This window comes from Fusarium sambucinum, chromosome IV (genome assembly GCF_050947815.1).
Source record: "Fusarium sambucinum isolate potato_lamoka chromosome IV, whole genome shotgun sequence".
Classification (NCBI taxonomy): domain Eukaryota; kingdom Fungi; phylum Ascomycota; class Sordariomycetes; order Hypocreales; family Nectriaceae; genus Fusarium; species Fusarium sambucinum.
In genome coordinates, this window is record NC_139291.1 from 6,563,497 (window position 1) to 6,578,454 (window position 14,958).

Here is a 14,958-nt window from a genome sequence, read left to right on the forward strand (position 1 = left end):
GGTAGCTTAGACTAGGATGGCAGGAAAAATAAACATCATGAGACAAATCACAATGCTTTGAGACGTCGATGACAGCCGAAGTGACGTAACTAAACTCGAGTTTTGCAATATTGGAGCTAAACAAAAGCTTGAAGATCCGTCACTAATCTTACTTAACGGAGTCGTGTCTATCCTTTGTGTTAATCAAATGATTACCCGTTCCTTGCTACATGTTTGAAGCCATGCCCAGTATTGAGGATATCTTCAACATGCCTGGGCGTTGAATGCGCTATCCTTGTATCCAAATCAATGCTCGTACAGTTAAAGCCAAAATAACGTACCAACCGCTAGGATTTGATTTGACTCGCTTTTAAACCCATGTCAAGCGACCTCAATGACGCGAGCCACTCTTTTTCTACACATACGTAGCAACAATCTCCGACTCGTTTATTGCGGGGATGTGAGCAGGGTTGTACAAGCGAAGCTTGGTGGGGGAAGAAATGAGTATTGTGAGTATTCAGGATATTTCAAAAGATTGATGTTAATTTCAATGAGCCTGGGTGGAGATGCGAAGATGGAAATTTCATAGGAATTGCCCCATGAGCCTAAAAAAAATGGATCGTCATTAATATTCTAATTCATTCGTGACAAAGGAAAAGATTTGTGCCCCCTTTTTTCACTTTGGACAGCTTTTTGTAACCCTCCAGGCGACGAGCCCTCGTCGCCCAATAACCCTGGCCAGGGTGTCCCAAACGCCATCGTCCCCAAAGTCCAAATCATCCAGGTTCAAATGTTTCCTGTAACGCCAAACCTCTCTAAATCGTAGCCCCTCCAAGCCCTTGTTAGATAGGTAAGGGTCTAGCCAGGTCGCTGATGCTGGGGCAATGAGATATGTGCCGTTCTTCTCCTTCAGATACTCCTGGTTTCGCCTGTCGGCTGGAGTGTCGCATGTAGCGAGTTCACTGAGTTGCTCCAGGAGTAACTCACCCTTGAGACCCATAACGTCTCGGGTCGTCAAGAATTCATTCTTGCCATTCAAAAGCCAGATAGGCGGTGTATAAGTTTTCCACCAGATCGCCTGTGTAGCATCTGGTTGCTGGCTCAAGAAGACTTGCCCCGGCACCACTCCTCCTTGATGGTAGATGCCCATTAATGAGCCGAGGACAAGGTTAAAGCCGATCCAAACTGCTGCAAAAATGTACAACACTGTTTGGTTTCGAGGCATTCGGATCGACGACAGAAATAGAGGTACAGTCGGCAGTAGAAACCTCGCTTCTTGATGCTGGAACGCCGATAAAACAACTAGACCAGACATTGCAGACCAAAGTCGAATGGACAGCTTAGGCCTAATTAACAATAACGCGGCAGCTGGGCCCAGCAGCAACGGCAAGTTCCCCACCAAGTGCTGGTACCAAGGATGAAGGCCATGTTGGGCCAGATTCTCGGTTGCTGAGTTGTACTTGAAGTTGTTAAGAGGGGTGATTACTGGTCTATGGATCAAGTCGGTCCATGTGACGGAATCTGGAAGGTAAAATGCGGTGTCTAGACCGATTGCAATGACAGTTGTCACTGCTGCAGCTAGGGTCAAGCATACGAGAGAAGTAGGCCTTGGGTTTATTAGCATGTGATGTATTCCCCGCCAAGCGCAAGTGACTCACCTCTTCCAGAACACTGGAAGCAATCGAAGGCCTGGGACAACAAGAAACGCGGGAAATGTGATTCGGTTAAATACACCAAACACTGCAACTATTCCAAGTACTGTAGCAGATAAAACACATGATCGTTGCTGTGGTTTGAATTTTGTCAGCTGATATCCCTGTTAGTGGTGATGGTGTGCAAATGACGAACCCGTGGGTCAGCGACTCGCTGGATCAGAACAAGACTCCATGCAACAACAAGTGTTTCTACCGAATTGGAGAAGGTGTGCGTCTGGTAGGTCCAGGTCACGTAGGATGATGCGACTAGGAGAACGGCAACACGGCGGTGCTTCGGCGAGGGGATCAACTCGTGTAACGCCCAGTCTTCAAGAACAAAGCTGATGGCGAACATGAGAACGCGCAAAGTCCAGAAGACTGCAATAGGCGGGATCTCGCCGTCATGCCCATTGCCGATCCATAACCACCGCAGAAGAAGCATAGGAAGACCGTAGACAGGCCATAACGGAAAGACGCTTCGGATAGGATTTTCGCTTGTGAATTCCCATGTGTGGCGAACGGGATAGCTAAATATTTGTCCTGATTTCGATAATTAGTGACTACATTCTCAGTAGTACGAAAGTGACATGTAGATCGCGTCGCATCTATATCGCACCGCACATGATGTCTGGAAGAGCGCTCTGCTGTGCGCCGTGGTCTCCAAATACTTGGAAGTGAACAACGTACCAGCGATGACCTCAGGGCCTTGAAAGTTCTCGTCCGGATGTAAATAGCTGGGTGAAAGCGCAAACCACAGCCTAATAAGGACAAGAGTAAGATATGTGCGCCGCCACATAATTTGTTTATAAGTAGGAAGTCGAAAGAGCAATCATGAGCTTAGTGTCAAGGCGCAAAGGCATCGAGCGTCCGCAAAAATAAATCGCAGGGCGAGGGCTAGGTCGTCGAATCGCAATGCGTCTAAAATCAACACAACAGCCGGCGCAAATGTGTCGCAAATTCGAGAGCGGGGAGGATGTTCAAGAATCGGGTCGTCCTTAAATTCGAGGTGAAGCAAACGGTGGTCGTAACGTATGCGCAGGGTATGTGGTCCTGTAGCTGCTGGTTTGGAGGACAGGGAGAGCTAGATCGTCTATTAGGTGGATGGATGTGTATATATATTCAAGATACGACCAACGCTGGAAAGGCCTTCTGAGAAAGAAGAGGAATGAGCAATGAACTAAAACAAGGAATGAGGAGGAATATGGGCGAATTTAGGTGGGAGTGTAAGTGCAGTGCAGGTGTAGGTAAAGGGAAAGGTAAAAAGGTACGGAGCTCGAACTTCAGTTCAAGTTTATTATCTTAGTAAGTTAGTAAATCATGGAACCTCTGAAAGTGACGCCGGCTGCCCCCCCACTGATAGGATGCAGCACCTCAAGAGTGTCACCACACATCACCTCATGTCTTCATGGATCCAGGATCAATCATCATGGATCAGCATAGAGAGGCCCCAGGGCACAGGGGGAAACATTTCAGGCCAAGGGCAAGCGCCAGCTTACAACGTGGCCAGTGGGAGAAGACGCCGCGTCCCGGGATGGGCAGCGCTAGCTAAATCTGATGGGGCCTTGATTATGGGCTCTGGGCTCCTAGGGGAAGGGATCCATTGATGAGGTGGACGGCACTAGAAGCTTTTTTTCTTTTAGGGGCTCCCTGGCTCCCTGACACGGGCGGGATAGAACAGACCAAGACAGGGGGAGGCGATTTCTGGGGGCCTCCTGAGGACGATCTATCAAGTGTCGGGTAGGTGGTCAATGTATGTAATTAATTGTCTTGCATGTAAAGTGTTGAGCATTGAATAGGTAGCTTGCTGAACGCGGCTGAGACCTGTCGAGCGATGATCTTTATCAGGACCCGAAACACAACATTGTGCCACAGCAACCAAGAGTTTAACGCCAGAATGCAACCTCTAGAAAGCCAAACAAACAGAAGCTCTAAGCTTTGTGCATGGATGCTGTAGAGCTTCTATTTCATCTGACCAACGCTAGGCCCATTGCAATCAAATATCGAATAACTATGGATATTGATTCGTCAGTTGACAGCCACCGACTTTGAGTAATTACCGTGACGATGGTAATCTTGCAAATGGAGAAGCATTATTACACGTCCCGTTTATTCCATCATGACCTAATTACTTGGTATTGGCGGCATGGCTTGTTTTCATCCGCTGCCAGTACAGGCCGTCTAAACACGTTGTTCTCCCATCTTCCCGCCCCGCGAATCGTTCAACGCCTGGCCACGTATGACAAACGAGTCGCACGATCCTCCTGCAAGACAACATCCATGAAGTACCTTGAGCGAGCTCGAGTACTGATACCAGGTATTCGTGTCATGAACATGGATTAATCATGTCCATGTCGTCCTATCACCGTGTCAAACATTCATATACATTTTCACAATCCTATCAACATCATCTGTTTGATGGAATGGTAGGAAATATGGGTTGAATCTCTCGGTCTCATGTCTTGGATGGATAACCCGCCTTTGTTGCATGATATGGCTCTGTGTGTCATTGTCTGACTTGAAATCGTGCCCTTCTGACACCGAAAAGCTACCAAATCAGAGGTATCACCCCCACACCAACTCGAACTTCTGTTGATGATGCATCGAATGGTATCTTGAAAGAAATCTCAACAAAAACGTTCCCGAGACAAGGGATGAGATAAAGATGTCAACTTGGTGTTTTGGCTGTTGGCTTTGTCCTTGACATCGGATCAGCGGTGTCTTGAGCCATTCGGTGCTTGGGCCTCGTAGGCTCGGCAACTCTGTGGTATCAATCGAACTCAAAAAGGAATGGCCTTGAAACCTAATATGAGGCTGATGCAGGCAGTTATACAATTAAGAATGCGGAAAGTTTCTATAGGTTTTACTTCTTCAAAGACATGTTGATAAACCATGTCTTAGGTGAGTATGGTGGTACCTTTCCAGCTATTTGGACCTCGGAAACTCAACTGTGGACAGGGTTCGCAAACGATACAAAGAGAAGTCCGCATATGTGTTAGATATCCATGCGTGACATAGGCGCGCTGTATGCAAAGAAACGATGCTTTGGGCACGGTGAAAATTCACACAAAATATTGTCTCTTGTAACGCAACGAACAGAAAAAGGCAATAAATGCTCTTTATGCACTTTAAACACCGAAACCCAACACCCAGCACCCAAAAATAAAATTTCTTTATTCGCAAAGGATGCAGCGTAAATATTACAAGCTTAGAGCCTATCTGCCTAATAGTAGTTACTCGTGTATGGGTCTTGTTGAACAAGGTTGGTGACTCTGATCTTTGAGTTCTCTTTTCGAGGCGTTTCTGAAGGCAGCAGCAGCTTTGAACTCCACAGCACTGCCGCTTCAGAGATCTGATTTCTAGTATAAAGTGCGTCTCCTCCTCCCGGAAGAGTGATTCATTTCTTTCAACAATACCTACACAAACGTCAACGCAAGCACTGCACTGTCAGTTTTACATTAACGCCTACCTTTCACTACCAATCGATTGATACTCTCTATCATCATCAACAACTACAGACACTTACTTGTCTTACTCAGCTCCAATCAAATCAAAGGGTCCTTCAAGTTCAAACCGCAGCCCTGTCCCTTCAAGGTACGTCGTTGGTCAGAGACTCCGCCCCACGCTCAGCCCAACGGGCTGGACCCCGCCTCTCAGAGATTGGTTACCTAGCTTGGTTACCTAACCTACCACTTCCTCCAACTTCCATCATCACCCAAAATAATCACCAACCTCACCTCATCTTTGTTTCCACGAGCACCCAAATCTAACACTCACATCTGCAGGTTATCCACAAACAAACACGACCGCATTCAAAATGTCTGAATCTACATCTGTTGAGAAGATCTGGCTGGCCTCCAACGACAGCGCCGTCATCGAAGTTGGTAAGTTAAGCGACACTGACGTTTTTGCTCATCTCAACCTGCTAACAATATCAACAGACCGCGTTGTCGCTGAGCGATCAATGCTGATCAAGAACATGCTCGAGGATGTTGGCGACGATTCCATCACCCAGGCCAACCCCATTCCTATTCCCAACGTATGTTACCTCACGTCACTGTTCGTTCTTGATCATCTCTGACATGTCATCATCTAGGTTAACGAGGCTGTCCTCCGCAAAGTTATCGAGTGGTGCGACCACCACCGAAACGACCCTCCTCAGGCTCAGGATGATGAATCCGACGCTCGCAAGAAGACCACCGACATCGAGGAATGGGACCAGAAGTTTATGCAGGTCGATCAGGAGATGCTCTTTGAGATCATCCTCGTACGTTTAATCCCTATCCTCTCGAAATCGGAATAGACACTAATATATAATGACAGGCTTCCAACTATCTCGACATTAAGCCCCTTCTCGACGTCGGATGCAAGACTGTCGCCAACATGATCAAGGGCAAGTCGCCAGAGGAGATCCGCAAGACCTTCAACATCACCAACGATTTCACTCCCGAGGAGGAGGAGCAGATCCGCCGCGAGAACGAGTGGGCTGAGGACCGTTAAGTTGCCTCGTCTTGCTACAGAACAAAATCGAGGAGGGAATCTCGAAAAGGTTACTCCACTTCGATTCTCAAATGTGTTGCCGCGGATTCTTTCATATCGCGGTCGCGCAGTCCTGAACCGCATGAATTTTATGAGTCACAGGGGTCACATTAGGCGTTAGAGTTTGGTTTTCCGGGTTGCTTGGCCAGAAATTTGGCATGCGCGAACGACAATAAAGGCTTTTTCAGCACTGCTCACTACGATGTTATTAGCGAAGCAGTTCGTCGAGAGGAAGGTCTAGGCAGATCCTTACTGTTGGGCTGATAGAACATCACTTAGGTTTAATATAGGACCTTCATACAAGTTTGCCGTAATATTGTGATGTTTGAAAATGCTCGTCGTGGTTCGATATGTGGCTGGATGTGAAGACGACGAGAAAGGCATGATACATTCCCATGAGTTTGGGCATGTCGGGTTGATTCGGCTATTTTGAGAATGTATGGAAGTAGGCAGTTGACACAACAATGCAAACAATGCAATGCAATTAGTATGGGTAGAGGTGCAGTGTGTGGTCAAGTTGAGGCGCAATCCAGAACACGAGCCGATACTGGAAAGATTGAAAGTCTGGAGACAAGTGCCTGAGATTGGCATCCAACATGTAAGTGCATCTTTCGATTTCACAGCTCGCGTTGGCATTTGCATCTTGAAGTGTACGGACAGCCGCTCAACAAGACAGCACATAGCATTATTTGCTTTGCGGTTCACTGGTCAAGTAGGCAGCATCCGTGTAGTTCAGGCCCGTTTCTTTTTGGGGGCATCAGATTTTTGCATTCCTTTTTCCCTATGACCGTCCGTGACATGCAGTAACCGCGATAATCGATAAACCAGGCATCCGGCCCATCCCCCACCGTGTGTATGCGCGTGCGCTAACGACACGGTCCCATAGTTCACGCCATAACAAATCAATCCACCCTTTCCTTTAACATCATCGTGATACCATGCCCAAGAGAGAGAAAGTCGGGTGCTGGGGGCGGACAACGGTTGAGAAGAGGTAGCTTAGATACCGAGCTTGGTCTTGCGCCAATGCCTTCGCTTAGCGTTGTAGCTATTGAGAAATGTTAGTCAAATGATCCTCTTCTTGTTCGTTTCTGGCGAAGTCGTGAATCGTCGTCGCTCGGAGAAAGGGATTAAACGCACCGGATGGTGTTGCCAGTTCGGAGGCGAACCCACTGAGGCACAGGGCGGTTCTGCTTCTGGGCCTTGGCAAGCTTTTGCTTGGTTCGGAAAGACTTGTGGCTCTGTAGAGAAAGGATTGTTAGCGATCGGGTGTTGTGTAAGCAAGGCCCTGGAAGCATCGCAGTTTTTTTTATCATCATCACCATCCTCATTATCGACGGTGGCACGGCGGGGAAAATTCAGATATTCAGTCGAAGCGACATCGTCGATAATGAAGAGTGCGAGAGATCGTGCGTGCGTGCTTCGAGGGTGCAGAGGTAGGGGCTGTCCATACCGGCATGGTGACGGCGTTGATGGTCGAGTCTGTCAGTCGTTGCCAAATGGTGATCGAATCTCTGAAGTTTACGAATTTCATTCGGCAAGTGCGACCAAGCCCTAGAGAGGCGGTTAGCGTCACATGACTGATATTTCTGCCTTAGGCGGCCAAAAACAAACTGATGAGGTAAGCGGATCTTTTAATCTTTGCTTTTCGCTCGTGACTATACTAGCTTAAAGTCATGCCAAAATTAGCTCTCATGGAACAAGGATATGGGTTACGTTAAGTTGGTACTCGTTGAAGTGGAAAAGAGATCTTTCGAGTTGTTCACATAAATGAAGGGTAAATGATTTTTGACAGATTATGAATACACTTACTACTTGAGACAAAAGCTTCTGCTGGCTAAAGCTAGTGCTCCTAGCATGGTGGGATATAGAGGATATGTAGTTAAATGGGCGGCTGTTACCAGTAATTCACATGAACGCCTCTGTCTCAGAATGTCGTAACATTCCAGCCGGAGTGTCTGTATTCCAGGGGTTGCCGTCTGCTTGGGTGGCTTAATAGAATTTAATGACGGCAATAAAGCGTCCCTATTTTGAGATTATTCTTTACTTGAAGTTGGGTCTAGACAATAATCAATGAATATCCTCTAATATTTGGTAGATTCATTTGTGTCATTAAATGAATCTACTGAGATGCTCCAAGTTCATATAAAGTATATACAGAGTCTACTGCTACAGGGGTTCAAGGCTGAGGTGGACCAGTTTATTTTGTCCAGCGCTTGGACCAACCCCATGCCGCCAAAAAGAGCAACTTGTCCATCAAAGACCCAGCCTGGATGCATTAACTTACAGGTCCAGAAAAGGGGATCTCTAAATTACGTATCCCGTACTTTCTACTGACTGACTTAGTAAACATAAGTTGGATCTGTGTTGCCACGAGACACACGGCAAACCATAAACAAACTTGACCTTGACCGACACTTCACGGCTTCTCCTACGCTTCTTCCTCTTCTTTGTTAAGCCGGTACAAGTACGAGACGAGTGATCTAAACAACGAACCGAGTCGCAAGACAGAGCCGAACAACGCAAGATACCACGGGAGCAACATAGCGAAAGATACCACCACAACTTCTTCATCATGGGCAACTCAATGTCATGGTTCTCAAACCTACTATTCTCCAAAAAGGAGATTAGAATATTGATTCTTGGCCTGGTAGGATGACGTCTGCCCGGCCGTTGTCTGGTCCGAGACGCTAACGAAACGATATCATAGGACAACGCGGGAAAGACCACTTTGTTATACCGACTCAAGGTCCGTTTGCCTTGACTACTGCGCGCACACGGTGTATACTGACCGGCTATCCTAGGTCGGCGAGGTCGTCACAACGATACCCACGATCGGGTTCAACGTCGAATCCGTCACATACAAGAATCTCAACTTCAACGTCTGGGTACGAACCCTCGATCACTCCACTTCGAAACATACCCAGCAGACACTAACGCAGGCGATTTTGTAGGATCTCGGTGGTCAAACAAGCATCCGACCATACTGGCGGTGCTACTATGCCAACACAGCAGCTGTCATCTTCGTCGTGGACTCTACCGATATCGAGCGATTACATACGGCTTCGGAAGAGTTGTCGGCCATGTTGAACGAGGAAGAGCTTAAGGATGCGGCGCTGCTGGTGTTTGCCAACAAGCAAGACCAGCCTGGTGCTAAGGGTGCGGGCGAGATCTCAGAAGCGCTGCGTCTGGGTGAGCTCCGCGATCGCAACTGGAGCATCATGGCCTGTTCGGCGGTTGACGGTAGCGGTGTGAACGAGGGCATGGATTGGCTTGTGGTGAGTATTCCGTAGCAACCTAGCATATCGGTAAGGGAAGCTAATGCGTTTTCAGCAAACTGTCAACCAGGACTAAAGCCCAATCACGATTTCTTCTTCTGCCTCGGTTTGGCATTGTACAACAGACGACATGAAATGATAGTACCACCTCACCTTTCCGTCGCAACCCGGTAGACAGCGTGTGCAAGGGGGAGTAGGGAAGGAAAGAACAGACAGCATGGGCGTATTATGTGGGAAGACGATGGGGATATATGATAGTATAACTTTATAATGTTACGATCCAGGTCCGATCGAGCCCTGGTTACGATTCTCAAACTAACGCCTTGACTCACTACTTTGTCGTTTTGAAGAGGGACCGTCTCGTGTGTCGCGCGACAGAGACTTGCGGTATAGGCAGAGACTTTTTAGGTAAGACAACCAGTGGGCAACAGCTTTTCGCCTAATAGTCTGATTTTGTGTTTTGAAAATTGGTGGGTTGAAAGAGTGACATGGAACACCCCCTAAACCCAACTTGACTTGGAAATATACGTCCACAACGTTTGATCTGCATTTTCTTTTGCACTTGTATAAGCATTCATGATCTAGCCAGTCACTTTGTCAAGCCGTGTGAGTTGCATCAAAAATCATGTCGGAGAAGTACAAAAATCCTCCGAAACCACTGGGATGAGTAAGTGAGGAGTGTTTCGCATTCGACTGTTGCTCAAACGGCCCTCTTGCTCTTAAGCTTCCACTGATAACTCTTTGCCAGCGAATAATGATTCTGCAGGATAGGAGTTGCAACATGCCGGGCCTTTGCGCAACGAAGGGGCTCTCCAATGAGGTTTTCAAACTCGATGTACTGGCTCTAAAGATATGTCAGCAAGGGTATAAAGATGGCTACGTGAGCAGCCAAGGCACTAACATTGGCGCAGAGTACGTTACTTACCTTTCGGACATCCACCAACATACTTGGCGGAACATGGGCTTCAATCGGCTCGGTCGTAATGGTAGCTTCGATCATTTCATCTGTAATCTCTTGTCCACAAGCAGCCGCAGCAGCTTGGATCTCTTTCATCCCAGGCCGCACAACTTCATCGACAAGACCAGGACAAAGTTGTAGATCACCCGTGTCTAATCTGGTCAGGGCGGCAACCGGATTGTATACGCCATTGTAAAGAAGCTTCTTCCATCGCGAGAGCGTGACGTTGGAGTCGTAGTGGCAGGTGCAGCGCCCTCCTGCGTTGTATCGGGCTACAATATCCTTTGCCCGATCCGCAGCGTTGCCTACGTCACGAAAGGGTCCGATCCGCAGCTCATCGTGTATGTTGTGCTCAATGGCTCCGGATTCAGGTTCAGATGAGCCGCAGAGGCTTATGCCTGAAAGGATGACATTGTCAGGGAAGGCCTCAAGGAGGGGAACCTCGATGTTGAGTCCGTTCTGGAGGAGTAAGATGGTAGAGTGACCGGGCGTAACAGCAGGGCGGATCAGTTCGGCCACAGGCGTAGATACATCTGGGGTGTTCTTGGTGGCACAGATAATGTAGTCAAAGGGTGAGATACCGGATTGGGAGACATCAGGTACAGTTGATAGGACTGTGTACCATTGTCAGCAAAGCAGAGCAGGGCGTCAAATCGATTGCGGTTATGGTGTAACTCAACCTACTTTCAGTTGGTTTGAACCCCCGAACTTGGCCGTGATCGACAGAATTGATGGTGAAGCCTTGCTCTTTGACTATCTGATAGCTTGAGCGCAATACAGCTGTCACTTGAGCTTGTCCCCCGAATTCAAGATTCAGGGCAGCCATGCAACCAATTCCTCCGCAGCCAACGAGCAGGATTCTTGCCTTGTCCTTTCCTTTCTCCATTTCTTGATTTTGATATGTAATGTCAGGTTTAGATAAGATGACAAGTAAATAGTCACTTCTTGTAGAGAGGGCGCCCTTTCAATACCCGGGCGGGGCAGGTTCTCATTCAAGAGTTGACATGATTGGGCAACCAACTACATGATTAAGAATAGTAAGCGATACCTAGATATATATATCTATATGATATTAGTTGCTAGTCTACAAATTATCACAAAATACAAATTAAGTACTCAAGGAACAGCTTCATTGTAAAGAGCATGGATGGATGGATGGTGTATCAGGTTCAGTCGCAGTGCAACATACCCATCTTCCCGCTGGAATGCCGAATCTTTGTCCTGCTCGCTTGATGGTGATCCCTGTGACCTGGCAAAGTGTTGGCTTTCTCGCAAACTAAACCTGTCGAGGATCAATTATCACGAGATTGAGTCTCGCTGCCGAGGATATTCCTGTTATTATGGCAGACTATCAGTTGACTTATGGGAAACCTTTCCGCTTTTGGAGAGCTTCCCCTCACTTTTATCGCCAAAGTTTAGGAGGAATGGATGGCGATAGTTGTAGTTGCAGCTGTCACAAATAACAAAAGACAGGCAGGTAGGCTAACAGGCCCCTGTTCTTTCCCTAGTCTAGGCCTACCGAGTTAGTCCAGTGGCACAGGCCAAATCTTCTCCAGAAAATGGATCTAAACTTTCCCGTTGCCAATTATCTACATGCATATATAGTCCTGTGCCTGTATGTTTTGGGCTTGTGTCAAGCGAATGTGAGACAGAAGCGTCTCAAACTCTCTCCTCGTCCAACTACTTTCCTCGTTTTCATCGTCATTATATCATGACCGTTCCACAACCTCATCCTGTTCCCACGGCTTTACCGGATGCTCCACCATTCGACTTCTTCACTCCCATCCAATGGGACGTTCTCTTTGCACTCGTCGATGGTGTTTTGCCTTCCATCACCTCCGAATCTGCTGTGACAGACGAGCAGGGTCAGATTCAGCTGCCTGACCGTGAGATCGATCATGTTCTAGAGACGAGCACAAAGTCCTTGGCTGCTCCAGCCACAAAGGAAAATATTCGTGCCTTTCTCCAAGACAGGCCTGCCCATGACGAGCGCGTCAGGGATAACCTCATGAGGACTCTGGCTTGCTCCCCTCCAGCGCAGCAAAAACGTCTGGCCGGTTTATTAAGCCTAATGTCGTGAGTTTAATCAAATATCATTCTGATATACCAGGAAGCTAAGCTAGACATACTGGAAAGGACCCGTCCGGGCAGCTACTTCATCACTGGCTACTGGCAGCCCATATACAATCAGCCTACCCATGTCCGCGAAGCCATTATCAAATCATGGGCCACCTCGCCTCGCGAGCGCTGGTCAGCGTTGGCCAAAACAATGTCATCGCTCTCCTTCAAGTCATATGCACAGGCTAGCTCACTCCTGCCCCAGCTATCGGGCTACTCAGATACGCCCCAGCACTGGCAGCCAAAGGAGTCGTTCGATTACAGCTTCATCCAAATCGAGGCTGATGATGAACCGCATATCATCAAGACTGATGTTGTCATTGTCGGCTCTGGTTGCGGTGCAAGCGTGTCTGCCAAAAACCTAGCAGAGGCTGGTCACAAAGTCCTTGTTGTGGACAAAGCCTATCACTACCCTGCCAAGCACCTCCCCATGTCACAGGAAGCAGCCTGCGCTCATTTATATGATAGTGGTGGCTTCTTCACGACAGAGGACTCGGGAGCGACGGTGACTGCTGGCAGCACTTGGGGCGGAGGAGGCACGGTCAACTGGAGTGTATGTCTCAAGCCCCAGGACTTTGTGCGAAAGGAATGGGCAGATTCCGGGCTTCCTCTCTTCACATCTCCTGCATTTGACGAGTGCTTAGACCGCGTGTGGGAGTTTCAGGGGGCGAGCACTGATCGGATACGACATAATCACCGCAACAAGGTCCTTCTAAATGGCTCAAGTAAGCTCGGATGGACGTCATCTCCCGCTCCTGTCAACACGGGTGGCAGAGAGCACTTTTGTGGTCAGTGTCATCTAGGCTGTGGTCTGGCTGAGAAGAGAGGTCCAGCCACAAGCTGGCTACCGGATGCCGCCAAAGCCGGTGCGCAATTCATGGAAGGATTTCAAGTGGATAAGGTCATATTTGATTCTGATGGACAGACTGCTATTGGTGTCGAAGGGGACTGGCTTTCAAGGGATAGCAAAGGAGGCGTGAATGATTCGGTTGGTGATAGAGTCAAGAGACGGGTCGTAGTCAAAGCCAAGAAGGTGATCCTTGCGGCCGGCTCAATATGGAGTCCGCTCGTTCTCATGAAGAGCGGCATTACTGTACGTTTCCTTGTCGGCATCGAACCGTGGCCATTGGCTAATTCATCCAGAACCAACATGTGGGAGCTAATCTGCACATACATCCATGCAACTTCGTCACAGCAGTATACAAGGAAGAAACCAGGCCTTGGGAGGGAGGCATCATCACGAGCTACTCTTCGGAGTTCGATAACACCGATGGTAGTGGTTACGGAGCCAAACTGGAGACTACATGCATGGTGGTAAGTAGCAAGTCCGAGAGTGTTGTCGAATCATTTCTGACTTGTTGTAGCCGTTTACCATTCTATCTCAACCCTCATGGCTGGGGGGCTTGAATGCAAAACTTCATATGACGAAATACCATCACATGGATGCATGGATCTCATTAACAAGAGACCGCGATGGAGGCAGGGTCTTTCCAGACCCATCGACTGGCCAACCTCGCATTGACTATACTACCTCAGACTATGATCGAGCCCATACCATGCAGGGCGTGGAAGGTCTAGCCAAGATCTGCTATGTCACGGGAGCAGCTGAGATACGCCCTCTCCTCCCCGGTCTGGAACCCTTTCTCCGCAGCGGAGAGAGCTCATCGGAGCTTTCTCTGGACTCTCAGGGACCAGTGGCCGACCCAGAGACCAGCGACCCAGCCTTTGCCGCCTGGCTCGCCCGCGTACGTGAAGTGGGCAACAAACCGCCAACGACAACATGGGGCTCGGCCCATCAGATGGGCACGTGCCGTATGAGCGCAAGCATGGACGAGGGCGTGGTGGACGAGAAGGGTCGGGTCTGGGACACAGAGAATCTGTACGTTGCAGACGGGAGCGTGTTTCCCAGCGCAAGTGGCGTGAATCCCATGATCACCATCATGGCCATTGCGGATTGGATATCGCGCGGCGTGGACGCAGACCTCAGGGCGTGAGAGAGTGAGTGAAGTGAGTGATATTGAACTAAGGCGCATGTATGAATGTACATACTGCATTGTACCGTACTGCAGCTGGAAGCGAACTGGAATTGCTGTAATCTGTGTGTAATGATATTGTCATCCTATCAATGACTGGGTGTTATCTCTTAGGAGATGTATGCAAGGGGGTTGGCTTGACAGAGCTGTGGCCCATGGTCCAGTCTAATCCACATGAGTCAACAACGAGCCCCTTGCTACGGCATATCTGGGCAACAAAGTGACATTAACTCGTAAAGCAAAGTTGCTGTTTGGCAGGCATTGCCATTCTCGGCAATTCTTGGATTCGTTGGTCTTGTTTCCACTGTACAGTAGTGTCGTCTAACTAGGGCTCTGGGATGAAACAGGTCCGAAGTTGTTTCCCA

General features: G+C 48.4%; 6 protein-coding genes across 6 annotated transcripts; 3 read left to right on the plus strand and 3 right to left on the minus strand.

Annotated features, from left to right (window-relative positions):
- Positions 1-655: 655 nt before the first annotated feature.
- Positions 656-2,469, minus strand: FSST1_002147 (glycosylphosphatidylinositol-alpha 1,2 mannosyltransferase; the record flags this gene model as incomplete). Its single annotated transcript, XM_083228107.1, has 4 exons — positions 656-1,586; positions 1,638-1,765; positions 1,828-2,213; positions 2,361-2,469. The coding sequence occupies 4 exons, from the start codon at positions 2,467-2,469 to the stop codon at positions 656-658; spliced, it is 1,554 nt and encodes a 517-aa protein (XP_083092329.1).
- A 3,018-nt stretch (positions 2,470-5,487) lies between these two features.
- Positions 5,488-6,170, plus strand: FSST1_002148 (SCF ubiquitin ligase subunit SKP1; the record flags this gene model as incomplete). The annotated part of the gene is made up of 4 exons (XM_083228109.1): positions 5,488-5,554; positions 5,612-5,709; positions 5,767-5,937; positions 5,994-6,170. The coding sequence occupies 4 exons, from the start codon at positions 5,488-5,490 to the stop codon at positions 6,168-6,170; spliced, it is 513 nt and encodes a 170-aa protein (XP_083092330.1).
- Positions 6,171-7,205: 1,035 nt separating this feature from the next.
- On the minus strand, positions 7,206-7,740 carry FSST1_002149 (60S ribosomal protein eL39; the record flags this gene model as incomplete). Its single annotated transcript, XM_083228110.1, has 3 exons — positions 7,206-7,254; positions 7,347-7,447; positions 7,660-7,740. The coding sequence occupies 3 exons, from the start codon at positions 7,738-7,740 to the stop codon at positions 7,206-7,208; spliced, it is 231 nt and encodes a 76-aa protein (XP_083092331.1).
- A 1,041-nt stretch (positions 7,741-8,781) lies between these two features.
- FSST1_002150 (Arf family GTPase ARL1) lies at positions 8,782-9,560 on the plus strand (the record flags this gene model as incomplete). The annotated part of the gene is made up of 5 exons (XM_083228111.1): positions 8,782-8,856; positions 8,917-8,955; positions 9,011-9,094; positions 9,161-9,484; positions 9,540-9,560. 5 exons carry the CDS (start codon positions 8,782-8,784, stop codon positions 9,558-9,560), a joined length of 543 nt encoding a protein of 180 aa, XP_083092332.1.
- A 624-nt stretch (positions 9,561-10,184) lies between these two features.
- Positions 10,185-11,328, minus strand: FSST1_002151 (ketopantoate reductase PanE/ApbA-domain-containing protein; the record flags this gene model as incomplete). The annotated part of the gene is made up of 3 exons (XM_083228112.1): positions 10,185-10,328; positions 10,410-11,056; positions 11,127-11,328. The coding sequence occupies 3 exons, from the start codon at positions 11,326-11,328 to the stop codon at positions 10,185-10,187; spliced, it is 993 nt and encodes a 330-aa protein (XP_083092333.1).
- Positions 11,329-12,153: 825 nt separating this feature from the next.
- FSST1_002152 (uncharacterized protein) lies at positions 12,154-14,554 on the plus strand (the record flags this gene model as incomplete). The annotated part of the gene is made up of 4 exons (XM_083228113.1): positions 12,154-12,495; positions 12,553-13,653; positions 13,704-13,874; positions 13,925-14,554. 4 exons carry the CDS (start codon positions 12,154-12,156, stop codon positions 14,552-14,554), a joined length of 2,244 nt encoding a protein of 747 aa, XP_083092334.1.
- Positions 14,555-14,958: the final 404 nt, after the last annotated feature.